This window comes from Trifolium pratense, linkage group LG2, assembly GCF_020283565.1.
Source record: "Trifolium pratense cultivar HEN17-A07 linkage group LG2, ARS_RC_1.1, whole genome shotgun sequence".
Lineage (NCBI taxonomy): Eukaryota > Viridiplantae > Streptophyta > Magnoliopsida > Fabales > Fabaceae > Trifolium > Trifolium pratense.
In genome coordinates this window covers 15,338,595-15,366,310 of record NC_060060.1, presented here as the reverse complement: position 1 = coordinate 15,366,310, position 27,716 = coordinate 15,338,595, and the positions used below count along the sequence as shown (strand labels likewise).

The 27,716-nt window shown below is 32.6% G+C and overlaps 1 protein-coding gene, 1 long non-coding RNA gene and 1 pseudogene across 2 annotated transcripts; 2 read left to right on the top strand and 1 right to left on the bottom strand.

Annotated features, from left to right (window-relative positions):
• The first annotated feature begins 222 nt into the window (after positions 1 to 222).
• Positions 223 to 7,007, top strand: LOC123907523 (annotated as a pseudogene).
• A 5,512-nt stretch (positions 7,008 to 12,519) lies between these two features.
• LOC123907522 (probable LRR receptor-like serine/threonine-protein kinase At3g47570) lies at positions 12,520 to 16,133 on the top strand. The gene is made up of 3 exons (XM_045957824.1): positions 12,520 to 15,181; positions 15,303 to 15,671; positions 15,843 to 16,133. The coding sequence occupies exons 1-3, from the start codon at positions 12,520 to 12,522 to the stop codon at positions 15,860 to 15,862; spliced, it is 3,051 nt and encodes a 1,016-aa protein (XP_045813780.1). The 3' UTR covers positions 15,863 to 16,133.
• On the bottom strand, positions 14,312 to 17,118 carry LOC123907524. The gene is made up of 3 exons (XR_006809261.1): positions 16,524 to 17,118; positions 15,992 to 16,074; positions 14,312 to 14,427 (listed from the first exon to the last, which is right to left on the bottom strand). It is a non-coding gene; the product is annotated as an uncharacterized LOC123907524 (long non-coding RNA).
• Between the last annotated feature and the right edge of the window lie 10,598 nt (positions 17,119 to 27,716).

Below are 27,716 nucleotides of genomic sequence, written 5' to 3'. Positions count from 1 at the left end.
AAAAGAAACCAATGCTACCAGTCCACTTGAGATATGAAAACAAAATAAAGCAAATGGTACATATTTCTTTGCCCATGACGTGGCTAGAGAGCAAATACAATTGATTTTTGATTAAAAAAAGTAAAGTCAGTAGACTATATCTTAATTAACAATTGTTTTAATGATATAATCAACATTGATTAAAAAAGATTGCATGCCAGAAGTATAGTCAGTACAGTAGACTATTCTTCTGTATTTAAAATGCATAACAGAACAAGCATCTTTTGTGTTCCCATTCAACTATCAAAAACTACACAGAATGCTCAAATTCTACAATCTAAAATAATCCCTTTTTCCTTAAAACCTTTTCATATCATGTTTCCAACATTTTCATTTTGTTTATCTCTTCTCTTTGCTTTCAATTTCATCCAAAACACAATCACCTCTCCCTTAGGAAATGAGACAGATAGCTTGGCATTGCTCAAATTCAAAGAATCAATATCTAATGATCCATATGGAATCTAGGCCTCTTGGAATATTTCAACTCACTACTGTAATTGGCATGGAGTTACACAGTTAAGCTTAGTTGGATATAACTTTCATGGATTCATATCTCCCCATGTTGGCAATCTCTCTTTTTTGGTAAGTCTCAACCTTGCAGACAATAGTTTCTTTGAAAAAATCCCTCGTGAACTTAGTCAGTTGTTCCGATTGCACCAACTCATTCTCTCCGAAAACTCCATCACAGGGGAGATTCCTACAAACTTGTCAAGTTTCTCTAATCTTGAAGTCTTATACTTAGATGGAAATCATTTGATTGGTAAAATACCAATTGGAATCAGCTCTCTTCATAAGCTTCAGTGGTTATGGATTACAAATAACAATTTAACAGGAAGAATTCCATCATTCATAGGAAATCTTTCATCCTTAATTACTCTTGGAATCGGTGAGAATAACTTAGAGGGAAATATTCCACAAGAAATGTGCAGCCTCAAAAACTTGACAGTGATGGAAGTGGAAGTCAACAAATTATATGGTACATTTCCCTCTTGTGTATATAATATGTCATCTCTTACTAGGATAGCAGCTGGATTCAATGATTTTAATGGACCTCTTCCTCTCAATATGTTCAACACCCTCTCTAATCTTCAAATATTCTATATTGGAGGAAATCAATTCTCAGGTACAATCCCTGTTTCCATTGCAAATGCTTCTACCCTACAAAGACTCGACTTAGGTAAAAATAATTTGATCAGATAAGTTCCAAGTATAGGAGAGTTAAATGATCTCCAATGGCTAAATTTAGAAAACAACAATTTAGGTGACAATTCAACTAGGGATTTGGAGTTTTTAAAAACCTTGACAAACTGCAGTAAACTAAGAGCGTTTTCTATATTCAGTAATAATTTTGGAGGCAAATTACCAAATTTTGTAGGCAATTTATCCACTCGCCTTAGTCAACTATATCTTGGGGGTAATAAGATAACAGGAGAAATTCCTGCAGAATTAGGAAATCTAATTGGCTTAATTCTCTTGACCCTGGACTATTGTCACTTTGAAGGAGTTATTCCTACTACTTTTGGGAAGTTTGAGAGAATGCAAAAGTTATCGTTGAATGGAAATAAGTTGTCAGGAGAGATACCACCCATCATAGGCAACCTCAGTCAATTGTATTTTTTTTCTATAAAGGACAATATGTTTGAAGGAAATATTCCTTCAAGTATAGGAAAATGCAAAAAGTTACAATACCTAGACCTTTCACAAAACAATCTTAGAGGAACCATACCCATAGAGGTCATTAGTCTTTCTTCCTTAACAAACTTGCTGAACTTGTCAAAAAACTCATTGAGTGGTAGCTTACCCAAAGAAGTGGGTAAGCTGTGCATAAGCCCAAACTTATGCACCATGCATAAACTTGCTTCTTACACCCATCATATTTGCTTCCTACACCAAAAGTCAACCAAAGGTCAGCCCAAACCCAAAATTAGGCAATCCATTACTCGCGCGCCCCCCATATACTACCTCATTACTTGCGCCCCCCTTTTGCTTAGCGCACCCCCCATTTTTTTTTCCTTTTTCTCCTAGATTTCTTGTGAGCCCCCCAGTTTTTTTTCCTCCCCTAGATTTCTAGCGCGCCCCCAATTTTTTTCCCTCCTCCAAACTTCTAGCGCACCCCCCAAATTTCTAGCGTGCCCCCCGTTTCCAATTAAATAATAATTTTTGTTCCTTTGAAGTATATATTATAAAAATCCATTTTTAATTAATTTTCGTCATACACCCCCTCGAAGCCCAACATAATAACGAAGGTTCATGTATATATAAAGCATACTTGTCAAACATACAATTTAATTTTAAGCTTTATCAATCATAATCACAATATAAATAAAATTTCATACATTAATTATATATATATATATATATATATATATAGGGGGCTGCTAACTTAGACCCAGTTGGGTCTAAGTTAGCAAGGTGCACCTTTTCAGTTGGACCAAAATACCCGTTCTTTTTAATTAATTAACCAAATTACCATCAATGGACGCGGATCCAGTGTCGCGCGCGTACCGCAGTACCATGGTTACAGGCTGTTGATTTCCATCAGACAGCCAAGATCTGATCTCATCAAGACTGTCTGATCAATCAGACAGCCCAGATCATCCGAATCCATCAGATTCCAGCGCGTGCACCACACTGGATTACACCCTGGAGAGAAGAATCTACTTTTTAAAAGCAGGACACGTGTCGCTGTCTGATTGGCTGGGCGTGATTTTTTTCCATTTAATATTTTGAACTCAATTATTTCGTTGTAAATTTATTTTTTATTTATTTTTTTTATACCAAAATTCATAATTTTTTTTTCTCTACAAATAAAGACTTGGTTCGTTTGATTTGGACACAGAAAAAAAAACTCAATTTTTCACTACCTTAATCTCATTTTTCACTACCTTACATCAACTCACTGAAACCATTCTACCAGCAAAATGGTTTCAGATTACAACTCTCTGAAACCATTGTACCAGATAAATGGTTTCAGAAGCAAACACAATTAATAAATTACTCACTGAAACCATTCTACCAGTAAAATGGTTTCAGAATACAACTATGTGCAACCATTCTACAAGCTAAATGGTTTCAGAAGCAAATAACTAATAATCAACTTACTGAAACCATTCTACCAGCAAAATGGTTTCAGATTACAACTCTCTGAAACCATTGTACCAGATAAATAGTTTCAGAAGCAAACACAATTAATAAATTACTCATTGAAACCATTCTACCAGTAAAATGGTTTCAGAATATAACTATGTGCAACCATTCTACCAGTAAAATGGTTTCAGAAGCAAACATTAGTTTTTAATTACCGTTTTATCTCATTTAATTAACTAAAAATAGTTTCAGGTCTCCAAAAATTTCATAAAATATACCAAAACTTCCAGAATATTATCTACTATTTTCCTGGTATAATGGTTTCAGTGAGTTGGTTGAGTGGTGCGTGTTAAATTACAACACACAGGTAACGTATTTAGTAGACAAAAAATGAGATTAAGGTAGTGAAAAATTGCGTTTTTTTTTCGGTGTCCAAATCAAACGAACCAAGTCTCTATTTGTAGACAAAAAAAAATTATGAATTTTGGTATAAAAATAAAAAAATAAAAAATTAATTTACAACGAAATAATTGAGTTCAAAGTATTAAATGAACAAAAATCACGCCCAGCCAACCATTGTGTGACACGTGTCCTACTTTTAAAAAGCAAATTTTTCTCTCTCCAGGTTGTAATCCAGTGTGGCGCAGGCGCTGGAATCTGATGGATCAGGATGATCTGGGCTGTCTGATTGATCAGACAGTCTTGATGAGATCAGATCTTGGCTGTCTGATGGAAATCAACGGTCTGTAACCATGGTCCTTCGGTACGCGCGCGACACTGGATCTGCGTCTACTAATGGGTATTTTGGTTAATTAATTAAAAAGAATGGGTATTTTGGTCCAATTGAAAAGGTGCACCTTGCTAACTTAGACCTAACTAGGGTCTAAGTTAGAAAACCCCATATATATATATATATCGATTTTTCTTTACAATAAAAAAATGATCGAATCCAATATCTCATGCATACTATCCAATTTTTTTCAACTAAACTAACCCTAATTCCTTTATATGATTTTTTGCTTTATGTAGCATGGTTTTGTAAAATGGTTATGTGATGTTTTACTTAATAACAATGGTTTCAATGTATAACATCTTGACACTAATGCCCATATGAAACCATTTAACTAAAATAATGGTTTCAGTGTATAATGTTATGAAACGATTTAACTAGACTAATGATTTCAGTGTATAACATCTTGAAACCAAATAACAAGACTAATGGTTTCAGTGTATAACGCTATGAAACCATTTAACTAGAATAATGGTTTCAGTGTATAACAGTATGAAACCATTTAACTAGACAAATGGTTTTAGTGTATAACATCTTGAAACCAATTAAAATGACTAATGGTTTCAATGTATAACATCTTGGCACTAATGCTCATATAAAACCATTTAACTATAATAATAGTTTCAGTGTATAACAGTATCAAACCATTTAACTAGACAAATGGTTTCAGTGTATAACATCTTGAAACCAATTAACAAGACTAATGGTTTCAGTGTATAACATCTTGACACTAATGCTCGTATAAAACCATTTAACTATAATAATGGTTTCGGTGTATAACGTCATGAAACCATTTAACTAGACTAATGGTTTCAATGTATAACGGTATGAAACCATTTTTGCTGTGGAATGGTTTCAAAGAGTTGTTCTCCAAAAACATATTTAACCGTTAATAAAAATTGTGAAATAAATTTAAATTTTTAAGACGATATAAAATCGAAGAGAGTGAGGTATCCCCAACCGTTCCAAATAATTCAAAATACCCTAAATAAAATTTTGGAAAAATTTTATTAATATCTTATATTTATAAAAGCATATTTACCTCATTTAATTAACTAAAAATAGTTACAGGTCTCAGAAAAATACCAAACTGGTCCCAAAATTCTCAGAAAATTATTTAATATTTTTATGTAAAAATAATAAAAAAAATTGGAGTCTCCTTGGCACCGCACGCGCCCCCACGCGCCGCCAGTGAGAGTGGGCGTGGACGCGCGTCACTGTTCATCATCTTCCTCACCCATTTTCTGCAGAAACGGGTCACGACGACCCGGTTCGTCGACCCGGTTCGTTCTCCCTCAATAATCAACGAAACTCGACGTTCTATGTACCGTTTTGATCGTCGTTCGATTTTATGAATGTTTCCGGTATTAATTTTCGAAATCGGTGATCGAATCGCATGTAAAATGTGGCCGAAATTGAGCAAACAAAAATATAAAATTCTTTAGTTATTATTATTACATGTGTAAAATCATCTGATGGCTGTGAATGACTTATGCACCATACATAAGAAAAGACTTATGCATATTAACTATTGTCGTCTTAGAATACCTCTATTTGCAAGGAAACTCCTTCAACGGAACCATACCATCCTCTTTGGCTTCACTAAAAGGTCTTCAATATATAGACTTGTCAAGAAATCGGTTGTCTGGACCAATTCCTAATGTTCTGCAAAATATATCAGTGTTAGAACACTTGAATATTTCTTTCAACATGTTGGAAGGCAAGGTACCGATAGATGGTGTCTTTGGAAATATAAGCAGGTTAGCTGTGACCGGAAACAATAAGCTTTGTGGAGGCATTTCAGAGCTTCATCTACAGCCATGCCCTGTTAAACATCTGAAACATGCAAAACAACATAAAATCAAATTGATAGTAGTGATTGTTAGTGTGGTATATATTCTTCTCACGCTGACAATTTTCCTAACTATCTATTGCATGAGGAAAAGAAACCAGAAACAGTATTCCGATTCACCAACAACTGACCCGCTAGCCAAGGTTTCATACCAAGACCTTCACAATGGAACTGATGGGTTTTCTCCTAGCAACTTGGTTGGATTAGGAGGTTTTGGTTCTGTGTACAAAGGAAATCTTGCATCAGAAGATAAAGTTGTTGCCATAAAGGTCCTGAACCTTCAAAAGAAAGGAGCTCATAAGAGTTTCATTACAGAATGTAATGTGCTTAAAAATATGAGACATCGAAATTTGGTTAACATTTTGACATGTTGTTCAAGTACAGATTACAAAGGTCAAGAATTTAAGGCATTAGTATTTGGGGTGCTTATGTTGGAAATTTAGAACAATGGCTACATTTAGGGATAGTGAATACCGGGAATCAAAGAAGGTTAGAACTCGATCAAAGATTGAATATCATTGTCGACATTGCTTCTGTATTACATTACCTTCATCATGAATGTGAGCAATTGGTTATTCATTGTGATCTAAAGCCAAGCAATGTCCTTCTTGACGATGACATGATTGCTCATGTGAGTGATTTTGGAATAGCAAGACTTGTCTCAACCATTGACAATACCTCTCACAAGGAAAGTAGTACAATTGGAATTAAAGGGACTATTGGATATGCTCCTCCTGGTATTTTCTAGACTCTTAGATCACTTAGTGTTTCATTGAATTAGCCTGTCTTTTGTTTTATGTTTTATATATTAAAAAATATTCTTGTTTTTGCTTTATCTTGTAGAGTATGGAATGGGTTCTGAAATATCCATATATGGTGACATGTATAGCTTTGGGGTGCTTATGCTGGAAATGCTTACCGGAAGAAGACCGACAGATGAAATGTTTGAAGATGGTCAAAATCTACACATGTTTGTTGAAAATTCATTTCCTAATAATCTTATACAAATTTTGGACCTACATCTTCTACCAAGAAATGTTCGAATTAAATCACACACTTCACTCTAACACCTATGGTATGGCAACATAAATCACATGGAAACTAATCAATAATCAATCACACATTTCACTCGGACATTTTGTCAAGCACTTAGAGTGTACAATATAATACAAACTAACCTCACATTCACATTGAACCTAATATGCAACATGCATTCATGCTAATATCTTGTCAAATTAAATCACACACACCTTAATGTAGTCAGGAAAAAAGAAAAAAGAAAAAAGCATACCTTGATGCAATTTAAGTTCATGAGCAAAAAGAAGATTTTTCTGCTACAGTTGTAGAAGTTGTGTTAGATTTGTTTGCTCCGTTTCGAATTAGTGGTTGTGGAATGGAATTAGTGAGCAAAGAATAGAGTACAAGTTGATAATACATACACCAATGAATTTGAGTGGTGATGCAGAGATTGAGGCTCTAGACAAAAAATTCCAAGTCACTCCCTCTTATAGGAGAGCAGCTATGCTCCTTTTCTTAATGCTCCATTTCTTCCTTTTCTTTTCATAGGTTAAAGACATGTGGCAAAATTAAATCTAATGGCTGAGAATAAAAAAGGTACAATACACATCTTTCTCTGATACCACAAATACAAGTTCCATGAACCATCTTTGATACTGTACACACCTCACTCCACTCTCATCACCGGCGCCTCTCCATTGCCTCGTCGCCACCGCCGTCATCAACCATTCTCCGTTGTCTTGCCACCACCGCCGTTATGTTTTTAGAATTTGAGTGGTTTGATTTCTAGATCTGGTTTGTATAGTTCTTCCTTCACATCCTCTCTTTATGTTTCGTGAGTTTTCTGGGCTTGATGAACCATTGTTCTACCTATGAGGTGAAATGGTGAATATTAAAGGTGTTAAACCATGAGGATGAAGGTTGATTTTCTAGGTTAATTTAGAATTGTGTTGTTACTGTGCTGCCATGGAGTTTTCACTCATTTGCTTCATTTGAATTCATGAAATTTTCACAACTACATTTGAATTAAAACAGTGGCGGTGGAGGTGGCTGCGGCAAGGGTGATGAAGAAGATGGAAAGAAGAAGTAACGCACGCGTTTTGGTTCTTTTGTTTTGTTCTGTTTTTAATTTTTTATTATTCAATTATAGTCATTAAATTCCAACCATCAGATCTATTGTTGCCACATGTCTTCAATCTATAAAAAGAAAAGGAGAAAAAGGAGCCTTAGGAAAAGGAGCAAAGCTGCTCTCCTCTTATAGACACCTGCAAGTTCGCCTTTAAACGCCTCGCGTTCTACATAAACGTCCAGCTATCTTCCCCAAACGTTGCATGTTCGCCTTGAAACGCACTGCCACGCCTCGCGCGTTTTCTACTCTTAGCGTGCTTCTAAAACGCCTCGCGATCGACTTGAAACGCACTGCTACACACAAGAGCTCCATTTCTTTTCCTTCAAAATGTAAAAATCACCTTGCGGGAGAGGTCAACCCTTAAAATCACCTTGCGCATGATACCTTTGATTTATAAAAAAAGGAAAATGCTAAACAGTGCCCCGGGCACTAGTTAAGGATACAAATATAGAAGTTTTATCTCGTAAATTGTGCATTCAATGTTTTAATGATGTGAAAAGTTATTCTCTCTCATCATTAACTTTATCATTTGTTTCCTTTTTAGTATGCTTAACTAGTGCCCCAGGGGCACTGTTTAGCATGACCCATAAAAAAAATGTAAAAATCACCTCCGTGTCAACATGAGTTCAATAGATAACGCGGTGCACTATAGTATTGTTCTACATAATAAAAAAATTATTTATCAACATTTTTTTTTACTATTTCAATATAGTTACCATGAGTTTAGCTTCTTAGAATTCGAACCTTGGACACTTAACTTATTCACTTTTAAGGTGAATTTTTTAGTCACTAAGTTAATTGACAAAAACAAATGTTCGGAAGCACTGTTTAGCATGACTCAAAATAACATAAAAATAAAATTTAATATACAAGAACTGAAATTTAAACTTTGAACATTCTACATATTCATTTTAAAAATAAAATTTTAGTTATTAGACTATTTAAGTTTTGAATAAAAAAAAGTTATATTGCTGTTAATCATTTTTTAAATAACAACTCACTTATATATGAATTTTAAGTGATCCATTGATTTTTAAGTGATCCATAATCCATTGGTTTTCTCGTGCATAACTCGTTAGCAAGATGTTTACAATAGTTGTTGTGTAGTCGATAAGAAACTAAATAATATGACTTTTATTTAATTTTCATTCACATAATTTTTAGGTATGTCGTAAAATTTTTTATTAAATTTGATCTAGTGGTGATGGGTTTGAGCTCGATCTTCCGCTATTTTGTAAACAAAAAAAATTGCAAATTCATAGGAATTGATCAAAAATACCTAGATCCTTAGTGGAAATAAGGTCCATGGAAATTGAATTAGTGGATTTGGAATTGGAGTTTCCATTTATTATACATGTTGAAATTGAGAAAGACAGGTGAAACCATATTGTATACAGTGGGCAAGTCTAACATGCACAAGTGGAGAAAGTCTTCCACGGTGCACAAGTGTATGATAACATTATAACGAATATGAATTTTATAAAATCCACCATTGGATTGAAAGTTTATATCGTATAGATCATCTATAAAAAAATTGAAAAAAATTGAAAATCATTTGATACGTCATTGAGACCCATCAAGATTAACGGTTTATGATTTTTTATTAACTACCGTTAATTTTAATGGGTCTCGATTACATATTAAATGATTTTCAATTTTTTTCAAATTTTTTATAGATGATCTATACGATATAAACTTTCAATCCAACGGTAAATTTTATAAAATTCGTATTCGTTATAATATAATTGCTAACTTGTTCACCATGCACCACTTAATCAAGTGGTGCATGTTAGACAAAGCCTGTATACAGTAGGTTGTTAATATTGTGTGCTTAATTTATTTTTTTTGGAAATTTTGTGGTTAATTGTTAATATTGTGTGGTTAATTGTTGAAAGCATATAATTCACTTCCTATAGTAATTTTCATTCACATAATTTTGGTTAATTGTTATATAAAATTGATGTTTATAAAATAATTTTTTGCACTTTTAAAATATTAAATGTCCAAATTCTAAGACAAAATTTATTTATTAACATGTTTAACTAACCCTCGTAATACTGTTTTCCATTAAAAAATCCACTTGGTCACTATGTTGGTAGTGGATTTGGAATTATAGCCTCCACTCTTATATATACAATCATCTCATATTAATTTTGCGTCTCCAGTTTGGTAGCTTTCATCCTAAAAAAATATTTGAAGCGCAGTGACAAAAATCTAAATTGTAAATTAGTTCCTAAAAATTTTCAAATTGGTACTTTACAATTTTTCAATTTTTAAATTTATAAAAGTGTCCAAAATGTTCACAATGAAATTTTTATTTATATATTCAAACACACATTTAAAAATTATGATAATTCAAATACAATCATTTGAATTGCTTAGAATTATAAATTCTCTAAAATTTATATTTACCTTATCCAAACGCACGCTTAAGGTCTATTTATATTTACCTTATTGCAAAACGGCACTTTTAACCGCACAATTAGCAAATGCAACCGTCACAATTTACTCTATTTGTTGTAGTGAATATATATTGGTTATTTTAAAAAACCAAAACATAATTAATGATATTTTACCATTTATACTATTACATACATTAAAATACTTATTAAATAAATTTTCTCTTTCTTAATAAAGTAAGGATAAAAACGAGAATCTTTATTATTTTTTAGTCCACGTGCAAAACTCTAAAATGACTAAAGTTTTGGCCAGGAGGAAGTAATATAATATAGGCTAAATTGCAGTTTTAGTCCCCCACGTTTCTTAATTGTGCGATTTTAGTCCCCTAGTTTCAAACGAGCGATTTTAGTCCCCCACGTTTGCCCCCTTTTGCATTTCTTGGTCCTTTGACTATTTTGACCAAAAACACTGATGACATGGAATTTTGGTGACACATGTCATAATTTTATTAGACAACCTACAAAAAAATATTTTTAACAAAAAACATGGAGACTAAAAATATTGTTAAAATATTAATCTAAAATTAAAAAACAATAATATTTTTTTAAAAAAAATATTTTTTGTAGGTTGTCCAATAAAATTAAGACATGTGTCACCAAAATTTCATGTCATCAATTTTTTGGTCAAAATAGTCAAAGGGACCAAGAAATGCAAAAGGGGGCAAACGTGGGGACTAAAATCGCTCGTTTGAAACTAAATGAACTAAAATCGCACAATTAGGAAACATGGAGACCAAAACTGCAATTTAGCCTATAATATATAATTACAATACAAAAGTTATTTTTCTAAATTATCATCTGTTTGGTTAATGACTCTGTTTGGCATGTTGTGTTTGTTTTTTTCTTATGACTTAATGACTATGATTGGCATGTTGTGTTTTTTATTTTCTCATGACTTATATTGTCATTTATGTGTTTTTTTTCTTCTTTCGACATATGTACAAATTCAGTATGTTTCTTTCACAACGAGAAGAACAAATGAAAATACAAGGTTTAACTAATCTTAAGTTGATGACCTATTTGAATTTTAAATAGGTCTTTAAATAAGAAAAGGTTTTTTTTTTTTTGGGGACAAAATGAATAAGAAAAAGTTTATAATCAGATATTTGAATTTTATGGTTTTTTTTGTGACATTATGTAAATTTTTGTAGTCTACTTCGATACTCCTTGTGTCGAGGGACTGTTATGTTAATATATATCATTTTAGCTTCCTAAAAAAAAAAAATCATATTTGAATTTTATTTTATTATTTTTTCTTCAATTATCGTCAACTAGTTAATTTATACATTAAGATTCACATAATATCCACATCATTATTATTTTACTTGCAAAAAGAAATATTTTATTTTAATAATATAATATTTTATTTCTCAATAAACTCCAATTTTCTTAGCTTTCCGAGTACTTTTCTTTCTTCGTTCAGTCACTCAAATTATCCCCAACCATCTCCTAAATTTGAAAATAAGTCGAATTAAGTTGAACTCGCCTAAGCTCGATTTGATAATAATTGATTCAGCTCAAAACACAGCTGAAATTTGTTACAAACATTTTTTCAGCTTGAGTTTAACTTGTTTAAAGTTCACAAACAACTCGGTTCGCTTGTTAGATTCAACTTGTATGCTCAATTTTATTTGTTTTATGTTTTTGTAATAAAAAAAATCATTTTTTTTTTACAATGAAGTTGATGATCAAACATTCGACCTCGCAAACTATCTGAAAATCACTCACCACTAGATTAAACCTAATAGCTACATAGATCTTGTTATATAAGTTATTTTTTAAAAAAGACATAGATCCGAGCATAACAAAAAAAAACTAAAATGCATTAGTCAACTAATAACACTCCAAAACAAAAATAAAAAACTACTGAGGACCAAATCCTTGACAGCAATTTAGTAGAAGAAAAAACAGACAAGCAACTTAAATAATATATGCTACATGACTCATTCATTAAAATGCAGAACAGAAAAACAATGAAAGAAGGATTCAAATTTCAAATTTGTTTATCTAAACAGCATATTCAAATTTAATAATTCCTTGTTTCTCAAAACAGTATATTCAAATTTCACAGTATATAATAACTAAACAGCATATTCAAATTTCACAGTCTAAAATAATCCCTTGTTCCTCAAAACCTTTTCATATCATGTTTCCAACATTTTCATTTTGTTTATCTCTTCTCTTTGCTTTCAACTTCATCCAAAACACAATTACCTCTCCCTTAGGAAATGAAACAGATAACTTGGCATTGCTCAAATTCAAAGAATCAATATCAAATGACCCATATGGAATCTTGGCCTCTTGGAACATTTCAACTCACTACTGTAATTGGCATGGAATTACATGTAGTCCCATAAATCAAAGAGTTACACAGTTAAGCTTAGTTGGATATAACTTTCATGGATTCATATCTCCCCATATTGGCAATCTCTCTTTTTTGATAAATCTCAATCTTGCAAAAAATAGTTTCTTTGGAAAAATCCCTCATGAACTCGATCGATTGTTCCGATTGCAGCAACTCATTCTCTCCGAAAACTCCATCACAGGGGAGATTCCTACAAACTTGTCAAGTTGCTCTAATCTTGAAGTCTTATACTTATATGGGAATCATTTGATTGGTCAAATACCAATTGCAATCAGCTCTCTTCATAAGCTTCAGTGGTTATGGATAGCAGATAACAATTTAACAGGAACAATTCCATCATTCATAGGAAATCTTTCATCCCTAACTAATCTTGGAATGGGTGGGAATCATTTAGCGGGAAATATTCCACAAGAAATGTGCAGCCTCAAAATATTGACAAATATGGAAGTAGGTTTTAACAGACTACACGGTACATTTCCTTCTTGTCTTAATAATCTGTCATCTCTTACTATAATCTCAGCACCAGGCAATGAATTCAACGGATCTCTTCCACCCAATATGTTTAATACCCTCTCCAATCTTCAATATTTCATAATGGGAGGAAATCAATTCTCAGGTACAATCCCCGTTTCCATTGTAAATGCTTCTGCTCTACAAAAACTCGACTTCGATCAAAATAATTTGGTAGGACAAGTTCCAAGTCTAGGAAAGTCAAATGATCTTCGATGGCTAAATTTAGAATATAACAATTTAGGTGACAATTCAACTAGGGATTTGGAGTTTTTAGAAACCTTGACAAACTGCAGTAAACTAAGAGCGTTTTCTATATCCAGTAATAATTTTGGAGGCAACTTGCCAAATTTTGTAGGCAATTTATCCACTCACCTTAGTCAACTATATCTAGGGGGTAATAAGATATCAGGAGAAATTCCTGCAGAATTAGGAAATCTAATTGGCTTAATTCTCTTGACCCTGGACTATTGTCACTTTGAAGGAGTTATTCCTACTACTTTTGGGAAGTTTGAGAAAATGCAAAAGTTATCAATGAATGGAAATAAGTTGTCAGGAGAGATACCACCCATCATAGGCAACCTCAATCAATTGTATTTTCTTTCTATAAACGACAATATGTTAGAAGGAAATATTCCTTCAAGTATAGGAAACTGCAAAAAGTTACAATACCTAGACCTTTCACAAAACAATCTTAGAGGAATCATACCCATAGAGCTCTTTAGTCTTTCTTCCTTAACAAACTTATTGAACTTGTCAAAAAACTCATTGAGTGGTAGCTTACCCAAAGAAGTGGGTAAGCTACTAAGTATAAACATGCTAGATGTCTCAGAAAATCATCTGTCTGGAGACATTCCTAGAACCATCGGTGAATGCATAGACTTAGAATACCTCTATTTGCAAGGTAACTCCTTCAACGGAACCATACCATCTTCTTTGTCTTCACTAAAAGGTCTTCAATATATAGACTTGTCAAGAAATTGGTTGTCTGGACCAATTCCTAATGTTCTGCAAAATATATCAGTGCTAGAACACTTGAATATTTCTTTCAACGTGTTGGAAGGCGAGGTACCGATAGATGGTGTCTTTGGAAATATAAGCAGGTTAGCTGTGACCGGAAACAATAAGCTTTGTGGAGGCATTTCAGAGCTTCATCTACAGCCATGCCCTGTTAAACGTCTGAAACATTCAAAACAACGTAAAATCAAATTGATAGTAGTGATTGTTAGTGTGGTATCTATTCTTCTCACGATGACAATTTTCCTAACTATCTATTGCATGAGGAAAAGAAACCAGAAACAGTATTCTAATTCACCAACAACTGACCCGCTAGCCAAGGTTTCATACCAAGACCTTCACAATGGAACTGATGGGTTTTCTGCTACAAACTTGGTTGGAGTAGGAGGTTTTGGTTCTGTGTACAAAGGAAATCTTGCATCAGAAGATAAAGTTGTTGCCATAAAGGTCCTGAACCTTCAAAAGAAAGGAGCTCATAAGAGTTTCATTGCAGAATGTAATGTACTTAAAAATATTAGACATCGAAATTTGGTGAAAATTTTGACATGTTGTTCAAGTACAGATCACAAAGGTCAAGAATTTAAGGCATTAGTGTTTGAATACATGAGAAATGGAAGCTTAGAACAATGGCTACATCCGGGGATAATGAATGTCGAGAATCAAAGAATGTTGGACCTAGATCAAAGATTGAATATAACCATCGACATTGCTTCTGTATTACATTACCTTCATCATGAATGTGAGCAAACGATCATTCATTGTGATATAAAGCCAAGCAATGTCCTTCTTGACGATGACATGGTTGTTCATGTGAGTGATTTTGGCATAGCAAGACTTGTCTCGGCCATTGACAATACCTCTCACCAGGAAACTAGTACAATTGAAATTAAAGGGACTATTGGTTATTCTCCTCCAGGTATTTTGTAGACTCTTAGATCACTCAATATTTCATTGAACTGTCTGAACTTTTTGTTTATACTTGATATTTTACTAGTTACACAATATTAATTATTTATTTTTTTTGCTTTGTCTTCTAGAGTATGGAATGGGTTCTGAAATATCCACATATGGTGACATGTATAGCTTCGGGGTACTTATGTTGGAAATGCTTACCGGAAGAAAACCAACAGATGAAATGTTTGAAGATGGTCAAAATCTACACATGTTTGTTGAAAATTCATTTCCTGATAATCTAATACAGATTTTGGACCCACATCTTCTACCAAGAAATGAAGAAGCGATAATAGAAGATGGAAAGATTGTGAGTTTCACTCCAATTGTAGAAAAGTTTTTAGCTTCACTTTTTGGGATTGGTCTTGCTTGTTCAATGGAATCACCAAAAGAAAGAATGAAAATAGTGGATGTTACCAGAGAGCTAAGCGTAATCAAAAAGGCCTTTCTCGCCGGTGAGATTGATTGATATTTTTAGATTCTTAATTGCATATTTATTAACTTATGTTCTTATTATCTGATTAAGTAGTTATGTAATTAACTTAATATTTGCTGCCAAATTGCTATCCATATGAAAATTCCTAAACTACAAAATACAAAGATAATGGATTTATTCTTGATTTCAGGTGTTCGAACACGTGATTAGTCAAAGGTGAAATAGAGTTGAATGCAAGAATCATTACAGTTTAAATAAGAAGTGTATCTACATCCACAATCATTCATGTAATAGCTGCTATAAAGTTTAAATAAGAAGTTAATCATAGCATCAACATACCTTGCAAATGTAAAAGATGCCTCTCTTGAAACCCTTCTGAAAGCTCTTCCATTCTATTTTTCTATCTGTTGTGGCAAATAAAGCTACTACTAGTTAAGGAACTTTGTTTTCCTAATAATAGTTGATCCTCAATTGTTCCTAATAATAGTAGAATTGTTTGATATACTTAATCTAGCCATTAAAAAAAAAATCCATCATTCAGGTAATAATATATATCTATCATATACTTGATGGATGTAATACTATGAATGGGAAGTGAACTTAATAGTATTGTCAACATATCACTCTTATGGTTTTCCAAATTTTACTGCAAAAACTTATGCTTTTGGGTAAGTTGGTTCACAACAAACATTAATGCTGAAGAATGAGGATACAAATGGTTACCAAGTGTTTGCAAAGCATGTGTTTTCATTTTCGAAAACTGCTACATATTGGACTGACAGGAATATTGTAAAGGAAAATTATCAATCAACCATATTAACTAAAAAAAGTAACAGAATGAAAATAGACTAAAATAGCTGATAAAGGATACCATTGATGGGAATAACAATTTCATTCCTATTGTGCTGAATAACTGGATAGTGAATCATTGTTATAAAATATACCGAGGGATTTAATATGGTATAGCCATCCAAAAGAAATCAATAACATCAATTAGTACAGTTAGAAAAAAGAAAAAACCAAATAGAACTTTAATACCAAACTGAGCTTCATCGAAGAAAATCAAACTGCGGTTGATAGTTCACGAATAGAACCAGTTCGTGAACTATGTCAGAATTCAGTTCATTTTGGTGTGGTTCGGTTTAACCGTTATATTCGGTTTTTGGTTTTTAAACGGTCCTAATTATCAATTAATAATATCAGTTTGGTACGGTTCAGTTCGAAAAAGCACAATTCGTTTTCTTTAGAGGTAATTCTGGTTTGGAACCAAAAAATTGGTGTACCGAACCTATATACCAGTTCGATTCAGGACGAACCATTAACAGTTCAATTCAATTTTATGGTCGGTTTGGTTTTCTTCCTAAACCAAACAAGGAACAATTTTACTCATCAACATACCTTACTACATGTGTAAAAGATGCGCTTTCTGAAGTCCTTCTGTCTACTCTTCCATTCAAGTTTTCTATCTGTGGGAGCAAAAAAGATATTGTCAAATTAAATCACACATTTCACTCTAACACCTATGGTATGGCAACATAAATCACATGGAAACTAATCAATAATCAATCACACATTTCACTCGGACATTTTGTCAAGCACTTAGAGTGTACAATATAATACAAACTAACCTCACATTCACATTGAACCTAATATGCAACATGCATTCATGCTAATATCTTGTCAAATTAAATCACACACACCTTAATGTAGTGGTTGTGGAATGGAATTAGTGAGCAAAGAATAGAGTACAAGTTGATAATACACCAAGGAATTTGAGTGGTGATGCAGAGATTGAGGCTCTAGACAAAAAATTACAAGTGACTCCCTCCCTCTTATAGATACCACCAAAATGCCTCAGATTAGCCTTTAAACGCCTCGCGTTCAACATAAACGTCCCGCGATCTTACCCAAACATTGCATGTTCGCCTTGAACGCACTGTTACGCCTCGCGCGCTTTCTACGCCTAGCGCGCTACTAAAACGCCTCGCAATCGACTTTAAATGCCTCGCGTTTGCCACGAAACGCACTGCTATGCCTTGCGGTGTCTCGCGTTTTCAACAAGGGCTCCTCCATCTGTCTCTTCCTTCAACTCTTCAAAGTTCAATAAATAACGCGGTGCACTATGGCCTAGGAAATGTTACCCACTCAATTCCATTTTATTTGTCTTTTGACACGGAGGGATGCTCCCTCCTATCTCATAGGCAACAAATCAAAAAAATTGGAAGTCTAGCAAAAACTATATTAAGTTTATCATCAACATTCTAGTTTGACCCATAATAAATACCATAATAAATAGTAATTTAATTTTAAACAAGAAATAAGGGTAAAATTAAAAATGACATACTCCCCCTCAACACAAATATAAGCAAAAATGTACTTTTTACATTTATTGAATAACAGATGTATCTAATCTAAAAAATGCAATTTTGCTTATATTTGTGTGTGGATAGAGTACTTTATCTAATCATTTACTTCATTTTCTTAAAGGATTTTTTTTTTGTTGCTTACATTCAAGACTAGAGGAGTATTTGTCTTTTTAGATTTATGCACATATGTCGACACAATTTTGATCACTAATATTTTTAATTATTTTTTATAAAAAATTATGAAAATTTTATATTATTAAAATACTCGTCGAGACAAATTTAACAGCATATTTTATATGATACTTTTCTCAATAAACTCCAATTTTCTTAGCTTTCTGAATATTTTTCTTTCTTAGTTCCATCACTCAAATTATCCGCATCTCTTAAAATTGAAAATGAGTCGAATCAGGTAGAAGTCGCCTAAGCTCGATTCGATAATAATATTCGGTTCAAAACATGTACTTAAAAATATGAGACATCGAAATTTGGTGAAAATTTTGACATGTTGTTCAAGTACAGATTACAGAGGTCAAGAATTTAAGGCATTAGTGTTTGAATACATGAGCAATGGAAGCTTAGAACAATGGCTACATCCAGGGATAGTGAATGCCAGGAATCAGAGAACGTTAGAACTAGATTAAAGATTGAATATCACTATCGACATTGCTTCTGTAGTTCATTACCTTCATCGTGAATGTGAGCAATTGGTCACTCATTGTGATCTAAAGCCAAGCAATGTCCTTCTTGACGATGATATGGTTGCTCGTGTGAGTGATTTTGGCATAGCAAGACTTTTCTCAGTTATTGACGACACCTCTCACCAGGAAATTAGTACAATTGGAGATAAAGGGACTATTGGCTATGCTCCTCCAGGTATTTTTTAGACTCTTAGATCACTCAATGTTTCCTTGAATTCTCCTATCTTTTAGTTTATGTCTGATATTTAACAAGTTACAGAATATTAATTGTTTTTCCTTTATCTTGTAGAGTATGAAATGGGTTCTAAAATATCTACATATGGTGACATGTATAGCTTCGGGGTGCTTATGCTGGAAATGCTTACCGGAAGAAGACCAACGGATGAAATGTTCGAAGATGGTCAAAATCTACACGTGTTTGTTGAAACAGCATTTCCTGATAATCTTCTACAGATTGTTGACCGGCATCTTCTACCAAGAAATGAAGAAGTAACAAGGAAAGATGGAAACATTGAGAATTTCACTCCAATTGTAGAAAAGTGTTTAGTTTCACTTTTTCGGATTGGTCTTGCTTGTTCAGTGGAATCACCGAAAGAAAGAATGAATATAGTGGATGTCACTAGAGAATTAAGCATGATCAAAAAGGCCTTTGTTTCCGGTTAGATTACTTGAGATTTTTAGATGCTTCATTACATTTGTCATTAGCATATGCCCTGATTAGTTATGTAATTAATATAATTTTCTGCAATCTTGTTATGCATTTGAAAAATCCTAAACTACAATCTACAGTGATAACGGGTTTCTTCTTGATTTCAGGTGTTCGCATTGTGAGGTGAAAGAGACCTTCACGGTCATTTAGGAAAGAGAAGTGTATGATGCAGTGCCACTAGAGTTGAATGTTGGTCCAGAATTGTTTGATAAATTTTCCCTCCAATGAGAAGTGGAATTAACTGTATTTTTTTAAAAAAAAAACTCACATGAATCTTAAGATTTTCCAAATTTTACTGCAAAATCATCGATTGTTCTCAAACTATTACTACAAGTTCATGCTGTCACCATATTAACTAAAGAAAAGAAACTAAAAGAAAGGATATAAAATCAAATGGAGTTCATGAATCATATCAATGAGGCTACTGAAATAACCGGTAAAGGATTCCAATTACGGGATTAATTCACTATTAATAAAATATAATGGATTTAAAGCCACTAAGTTTGGTTTAATGGTGAGGGATTTGAATAGTATCTTAGAGTTTTTGAGTTTAATCTTCAATTAAAACAAAAGAAATTTGATTTTTGGCAGCGTCTTTTTTTTGTTACTAGTCGTTGGCAAAAACGTAACGACTTGCAATAAAAAAGGCGCCGCCAAAAATCAAATTTTTTAATAAAATATAATGGATTTAAAGCACTAAGTTTGGTCTAATGGTGAGAGATTTGAATAGTATGTTAAAGATTTTGAGTTTAATCTTCAATTAAAACAAAAGAAATTTTATTTTTGACAGCGCCTTTTTTTGTTACAAGTCGTTGGAAAAAACGTAACGACTTGCAATAAAAAAAGGTGCTGCCAAAAATCAAATTTCTTTTAGAAGAAATTTAATAAGAAAGTCTTTTATGGCACAAACCCAAATAATAGCTTTTAGACACGCTCACAAGAAAACAATTAGAAATTAGAATAAAGAGAAAGGGAAATGCTTGAATGCACGACACATTTGTCGTCTCAAGCACACGACCACACATGCTGCAAGCGGTTATGCATTGTTTTTATGAGTTTGGGTTCTCTCCATTTATTATCCCTCCATTTATTCTCTATTTGGAGAGAGATAGACACATTAAGAATTAGTGGGACCCATTAAAAGTGGGACCCACTAATTTGTGGACCCACAAATTTTTTCTTGTGTCTATCTCTCTCTAAATGGAGAATAAATGAAGAAATAATAAATGGAGGGAACCTGAACTCTGTTTTTATATAGAGCAGTGTTATATGGCACTATAAGCCATAAGCACGACGGAAGCTTTTTTCGTATTATTGATTTGCTTAGTTTAGACAAGGATATGATCGTACTATTGTTTTTTAAGTAAAAATTGATTTAAGTTTCTAAATAACTTAATTTATCTCTCTAGGTTTCTAGAATGGTCTTTTCTCACGGTGTTTTGTTCGTCGGATCTGGTTTTTCCGGTGGTTTGACGGTGGTGGTTTGGGGGCCGGCACCGTTTTGATGGTGCTGGTGGCAACTTAGGTGTTTGTTGGTGGTGAGATGAGTGGTTGTGTTGGATCTGAGATGTGGGTGGTGGTGGTGGCGGCGGCGACGGATCTGAGTCGGAGGTGATGTGGGGGGGGGGGGGGGGGGGGGGTGAGGTGCTGATGTGGAGGTGTTGGATATGGTGCCGCCGGTATGTGGTTGATGTTGTGTGTGGCTGGTTTTCTCGATACGGGACTCTCTGACCGCTTACAAGTCTGTTGATATTTGCAAGATTTTTTTTTTAATCTCTGATGGTTCCCAAATCTGTTGAGATTTGCAGGTTTCTTTGTAACTGGTTGACCTCTTCCGCATCGTGGTTGACTGTTTGAAGGTGGACTGCGAGTTAGGGACTTATTTGCTTAGGTTTTCATTTTACCATTGTCCCATCAATTTTTGGATTTCGATGGGCCGGTGATTTTTTATTCGAGATCGGGAGTTAAAGTCTAGGGGCATCTTTTTGGGTCGGGTTGATGGTCATCTTTGGTGGTCTGAAGGCTAAGGAGCGTTCTTCTAAGAATGAGATTAAAAGTAAATTTCTCCTAGGTGGTGTCTGTTTTTCGCTTTTCATTGGTATCCGCATATATATATGACGCATTTGTTTTGTAGTTTCGTTTTTCCCGACTTATGTTCATCTTATGCAGAGACCAATTATTATTAATAATATATTTGCAGTAAAAAAATTATATAATATAAATCAGTGCCAAAGTAAATTTGGTTGGTAAATATATAAATGAAAATGCTTCAACCCACGACACATTTCGTCGTCCAAACCGAGCGACCAACACTAACTGCAGTGGTTATACATTTTTTTTATTGTTTTATGTATTTATTGCATGCCAACCAATGACCAATTTTACTTTGCCCGATTCTATGTTTATTTTATGTTTTAATTTGGTATCTTACATTTAAAAAGTTTCAAGTTTTTCTTTTTTGACTCATAAAAAGTTTCAAGTTGATCCCTTAATCATTTATTACATAAGTGTCTTTTTCGTTAAATTTTGAGTTAATTTCTTTTAACTTTTTGTTAAATTTTGATTTAAAATGATGTTGATTGATGTGATTATATTAATTTTCTTTTAAGCTTTTGATTTTATGTGTATGCGCCTAAATACATTTTATTTAGGTTTGTACCTAAGCAAGACTTGCTCTTGGTAACAAAGGTTCTCTAATTTTAACCTTATTATTTTAATTTTAATTTTTTTGTTTTAAATTTAATAACAACTCATTAACCAACTAAGTAAGATCATATCATTGTCTAAAGCGTAAGATCATATCATTGTCTAAAGCAAACTGCTGTATTTTTTTTTTGTCAAGTAGTCTATTGGCTAAAAAATTCACCTTAAAAGTGAATAAGTGGAGTGTCCCGGGTTCGAACTCGGGCTCCTGCATATATAATGTGATATCCCTACCAACTGAGGTAAATTCATGGGGACAACACTGCTGTATTTTTAATTATTTTGAATTGTGTGTGGGTGCCTAAAGCTTTTGCGTAAATACTTGTGTCCAAGCAAATGTTTGTGGAATTTAATATTGTGTATAAGCAGAGAAAAATAAAAATTAACACCAACTAGAACGGTTAAAAAAAAAAACCAAAAATCCAATAGCGTACAAAAATTCGGAACAACATAAAGAAAACCAAAAACCGAACTGCATAATGTTGGGAATAACTTTCCCAGACATAACTATCTAGGAAATAAATATTTTTTAAAAATTGTTTGGATAGTCAAGTTCCCAAGAATTTTAATTTTAATTCTTTTTTTTTTTTAGTTTTTACAACGATAAGTGATGATTATACAAGAGAGATAGTGATAATAAGCAACATTTAATTCCGACTGCCTCGAAAAAATGTTGCCCACCACTATTAGAGGAGAATGCAAAGCCGGCCTCCTTGGCATAATAGTATTTTCCTAGGAGTAATTTTATATTCTCTTATAACAAACATACGTATTTTTAATACCAACGGTAGAATCCCAATAATATATATGAAACAAACACCTCCTAACTAATCTAGAGCAATCTCAGATGAAAAGTATAACGAATAAATCAACTGTTAACACAGAATAGGTGTCATTAACAACTCCCTGCAACAAGCGGCTAGTATTAATGACTCTTTCAAGTCAAACAGTTTGACATCAATCACAAGAGCTAATATAAAAATTGACACGACATCGGTACAATAGAGACAAACCTAAAACTTTGAAAACTGCATAGTGGCTATAAATTGAACAAAATATAAGGATCAAAAATATATTTAACTCTTTAAATTATTATTTTTAGAGTTTTATTTTTTGTTAAGTAGCATAGTGACTATAAATTTCACTCTTAAAGTGGATAAATGTGATATGTCTAGTTCAAACTCCAACAAACACTTTTTTTTTCTTAATAGAAATCTATCATATAATAATTTATTTGAACCCCAAAATTGAAAGTCCAACTTCATTAAACTGGATGCAAATGGTAAAGACGGCCCCTATATATAGACATATAAGTACAAAAGTTATTTTTCTAAATTATCACATGTTTGCTTTGTTATTGGCATGTTGTGTTTGTTTTTTTCTTTTTTTGGTACATTGTGTTTGTTTTTTTCTTTTGACTTATTATGTGTGTGATTTATGTGTTTTTTTTTTCCTTCTTTCGACATATGTACAAATTCAGTATGTTTCTTTAACAACGACAAGAACAAATGAAATGATACTTTATATAAGTACAAGGTTTAACTAATATAAAGTTGATGAACTATTTGAGAATTTTAAATAGGTCTTTAAATAAATTTTAAAAAAGTTTAAAATCAGATATTTGAATTTTATTTTACTTTTTTCAATTAATGTCAACTAATTAATACATTAAGATTTTCATAATATCCACATCATTATATCATGTTATTTGCAAAAATAAATATTTTACATTAATAATATAAGAGTATTTTATTTCTCAATAAACTCCAATTTTCTTAGCTTTTTGCGTACTTTTCATTCCTTCTTCGTGTCACTCCAATTAGGATTTGAATCATCTCAATCAACTCTTATTTCAATCTTTCTCACCAATAAATTATATCCTTTGAATTTGATCATACGGTGAAAAGACAAAACACAGCTATTAAGAAAAAACACATCGAGATAAACTCTAAAAAAAAAATTTTGCCATGAGTTTATGTCATTCAATTTATTTTCTAAAGTTTGCATTACCTTTATTTTTTCGAAGTTTAAATTATGATTAGCAAATTTGACATTTTATTTAAGAGTTTAATTGATATGCACCGACAGTGTTAAATAGTTTTACACAATCGTCCAATAAACAACCATTATTTTGCCATGTTATTGTTATATCAAGAAAGTGGGGTGAAGTGGGGTGATGTGGCGGAAAACATGATTGGTATTGCTTGAAAGTGTAAAATTATTTTACACCGTCGGTACATATCAATTAAATCTTTTATTTAATCATTCTTCCCAAAATCATCACCAAAAATTGCATCTCACCAATTATAACAATTACGATTTGCTGACATTTTTCCCAAAATCATTACCAAAAATTGCATCTCACCAATTCATTTAATCATTCTTCCCAATTTGTTATGACTTCTTTCATCCATCTCTATTTCTTTTATATATATTGACCGAGAGAATTTATTTTGAAAATCCAATCAGAAACATTGGTTGGTGATTTTGTCATGTATTAAAATTTTAAATTGTTATTACTTTGTTGGGAACGACCCACACACTTTTTTTCACAAATTTTTTGAATTTCATATTCAATCATAGCAATATTCACTGTTTCTGGTATGAATGGTTGTATTTTTTCATGAACTTCTTTATTTTATTTTTGCAAACTTTCCTTATTTTAGAGTATTTTGTTACGGTGTTTTCTTATAATAGTTGTGTTTTTTTATTTCCACTATTAGATTATATATAATGGCTAGGATTTATTGTGTCCATCTCCTAGAATTGAAAATGAGTCGAGTTAAATCAAACTCGTCTAAGCTCGATTCAATAATAATTGGTTCAACTCAAAATACGGCTCGAACGAATTCGTTATGAACATATTTTTAGCTCGAGTTCAACTTGTTTAAAATTCACGAACAACTTGCTTTCATTCGTTGGATTCAACTTGGTTGCTAAATTTTCATTTGTTTTTGTAGGAAAAAAAAATAAAATCTAATTTTTTAGACCTTTTACTTTGTTTATTTGGTATATAATTTATTTTTAAAAAAACGGCATAGATTGAATTAAAATGAAAGTTTATTTTTTTTACGGTAAATTAAAATGAAAGTTAATCCGAGCATAAAGTGTATAAAAGGTACATATCTTATAAATAGGCTAGTGCTACGGTGGAACTTTTTCATAGGTGCTCCATCATGGACTAGTGTTTAAAATTATCATATATTTTAACGACGGTTTACAATATTGTTCAAAATAAAATTCACAATTCTCCTAGTCTTTACTGTTAAAACAATGACATAATTGAAGTCAGTTCAATTCAGGTTACATTTTTATTTTCCGTTGTTTTTCTCAAACCGCTATCAATTAAGTCATTATTTTAGTCATAAAAAGGAGTGGTCAGTATTGGATTAAAATTTCAAATGATTTTAGAAGACTTTTTTATGGTAAAACAATCTTGTGGTATTTAATCAAGACTTTTATAAAATCTAAAAAAATCTTGAGGTATTCAATCATGACAATTAGACCAACGGCTCCGTGTTTGAAGTTGAACATGGATGGTAGCTTTTTCGGAAATCCGGGTCGTGCTGGTTTTGGTGGTCTTATTCGCAATGATATTGGCGAATGGATGCATAGTTTCTCTAGTTCTTGTAGTCGTGCTTCTAACCTTTTGGTAGAGCTTTATGCTATTCTCAAAGGGCTTCAATTGCCTTTGGGGCTTATGCTACAGTACAATTACCTTGGAATCTGATTCTAAATCAGCTATTGATCTCATCTTTGAAGATAACAATAATTTTCACACTCACGCAATTGTTCTTTGTCAGAATCGTATCTTCCGAACGCGTAATTGGTCTTTATCGTTCTCTCATACTCTTTTAGAAGGGAATGAATGTGTTGATTGGTTGGCTAAATATGGTGCTCAATCAGACGTTAATCTTAAGTTATGGACTTCTTCGCCTCCGCAAATAGCGCATGTGCTGCTTGCAAATGCAACAGATGTTTGAGGCTGCGTCCTCGTAAGTTTGTCTTGTTGTATTTTTATTTTCTCCTCAATAAAAAAAATCACGACCATTACGATTTTTTTCAAGGCATCAAAATCTGCTGGTATTCAATTAAAATTTCTCAAGATTTCTAAAATGTCTCTTAATATTAAAAAATCTATCGATTTTAATGGACTCTTTCATGGAATGAATTTTGTGAGACTTTTATTTGAAAACACAAAGAACACGCTCATTCAACAAATCTCACTAATAGGCATGGCAATAAAATTGATACTCGCGGGTACCCGCCTAAATCCTATCCGCTTTGATGGGGAAAACCCGAGTAGATTGAGTTTGTGTTCATGTTTGGGTTTTTCCCAATTTCAAAAGACGGGGTTGGAGCGGCTAATGGGGACATTGATACCCACCCCGGACCCGTCCCCGAACCCGCCCTGCTTATATTAAAATTATATTGAAAAATGTTAAACGGTGCCCCCGGACACTAGTTAAGCATTCAAATAAGGAAATTATGTTTTGAAAATTGTAAATTTAATATATTGAAAGTGTAAAAAATTATATTATCAACATTAACTTTATCTTTTATTTCTATTTTTGGTATGTTTAACTAATTAAACATTTTAACCCCGCTTGGAATTGGGATGAATTTGGGGAAACCCAAACTTTATTATATTGGGTTTGAGACAGCAAAATCCGTCCTCAACCCATTGCCATGCCTACTCACCAAAATTCATGAGATTTCATGAGACTTCTCTCTTCCTCTCTTTTTTTGTTTTGTTTACAATGAGCTGGGGATCGAACCCAAGACCTATAACATACTACCAAAATCCCTCACCACTAGACCAAACCTTAAAACTATAAAATGAATTATATTTTCTTTTCTTTTCTTTTCTTTTTTCGTTATGTTTTTGTACCACCACCAAAAAAAGTTTCAAAATCAAGCTTGAAAAGGCAAAAAAGTTCACCAAACATGACCGCAGACACGAAATCAAAATTTAGGGTTCAATTTGAATCTCGATCAGAGATTCAATTTAGGGAATAAAAATAATTAGTCAAACCTTAAGATAACTGGACATGTGGTTTTCTCCTAGATTTTCGACTCTTCCTTTATTCACTGTGCATAAAACATTACTACAATTATCACTCCAATCATATCCATCGATGTAATTTGGGATAAAGAAAATCATGTTTTCATAATATATATATATATATATATATATATATATATATATATATATATGATTTGCTAATTTAGCCCCACCTAAAAATATAAAGGTCAAAATTAGCAAGATGCACATTTTCACTTTGAACAAGAATATCCCTTTATCTCTATTCAAATCAATTTTAACTAGAAGGCTACCGTTACCCTGTGGCCTAATAAAATTAGTTGTTGCGTGATAACTGATCATGTTTCCGAATTTCCCAACTCGTACAGTATTATTTATTCATGTAAACTAAACAAATGATTGTTTTCTTTTCTTGCGTAAAAAAAAATGATTGTCTTCTTTTTTAGTTTTTTTTTTATCCTACCAACATTTTGGTTTTCAAAAAAATATTTTTAATGATAATAGCACCTGAATATTTTTTTTTATAATAACACCTGAATATTAT

Coding starts and splice junctions, on each gene's coding strand:
- LOC123907522 (XM_045957824.1), top strand. CDS start 12,520: ATGTTTCCAACATTTTCATTTTGTTTATCTCTTCTCTTTGCTTTCAAC. Junction 15,182..15,302: donor TATTGGTTATTCTCCTCCAG/GTATTTTGTAGA, acceptor TTTGTCTTCTAG/AGTATGGAATGGGTTCTGAA. Junction 15,672..15,842: donor CAAAAAGGCCTTTCTCGCCG/GTGAGATTGATT, acceptor TCTTGATTTCAG/GTGTTCGAACACGTGATTAG.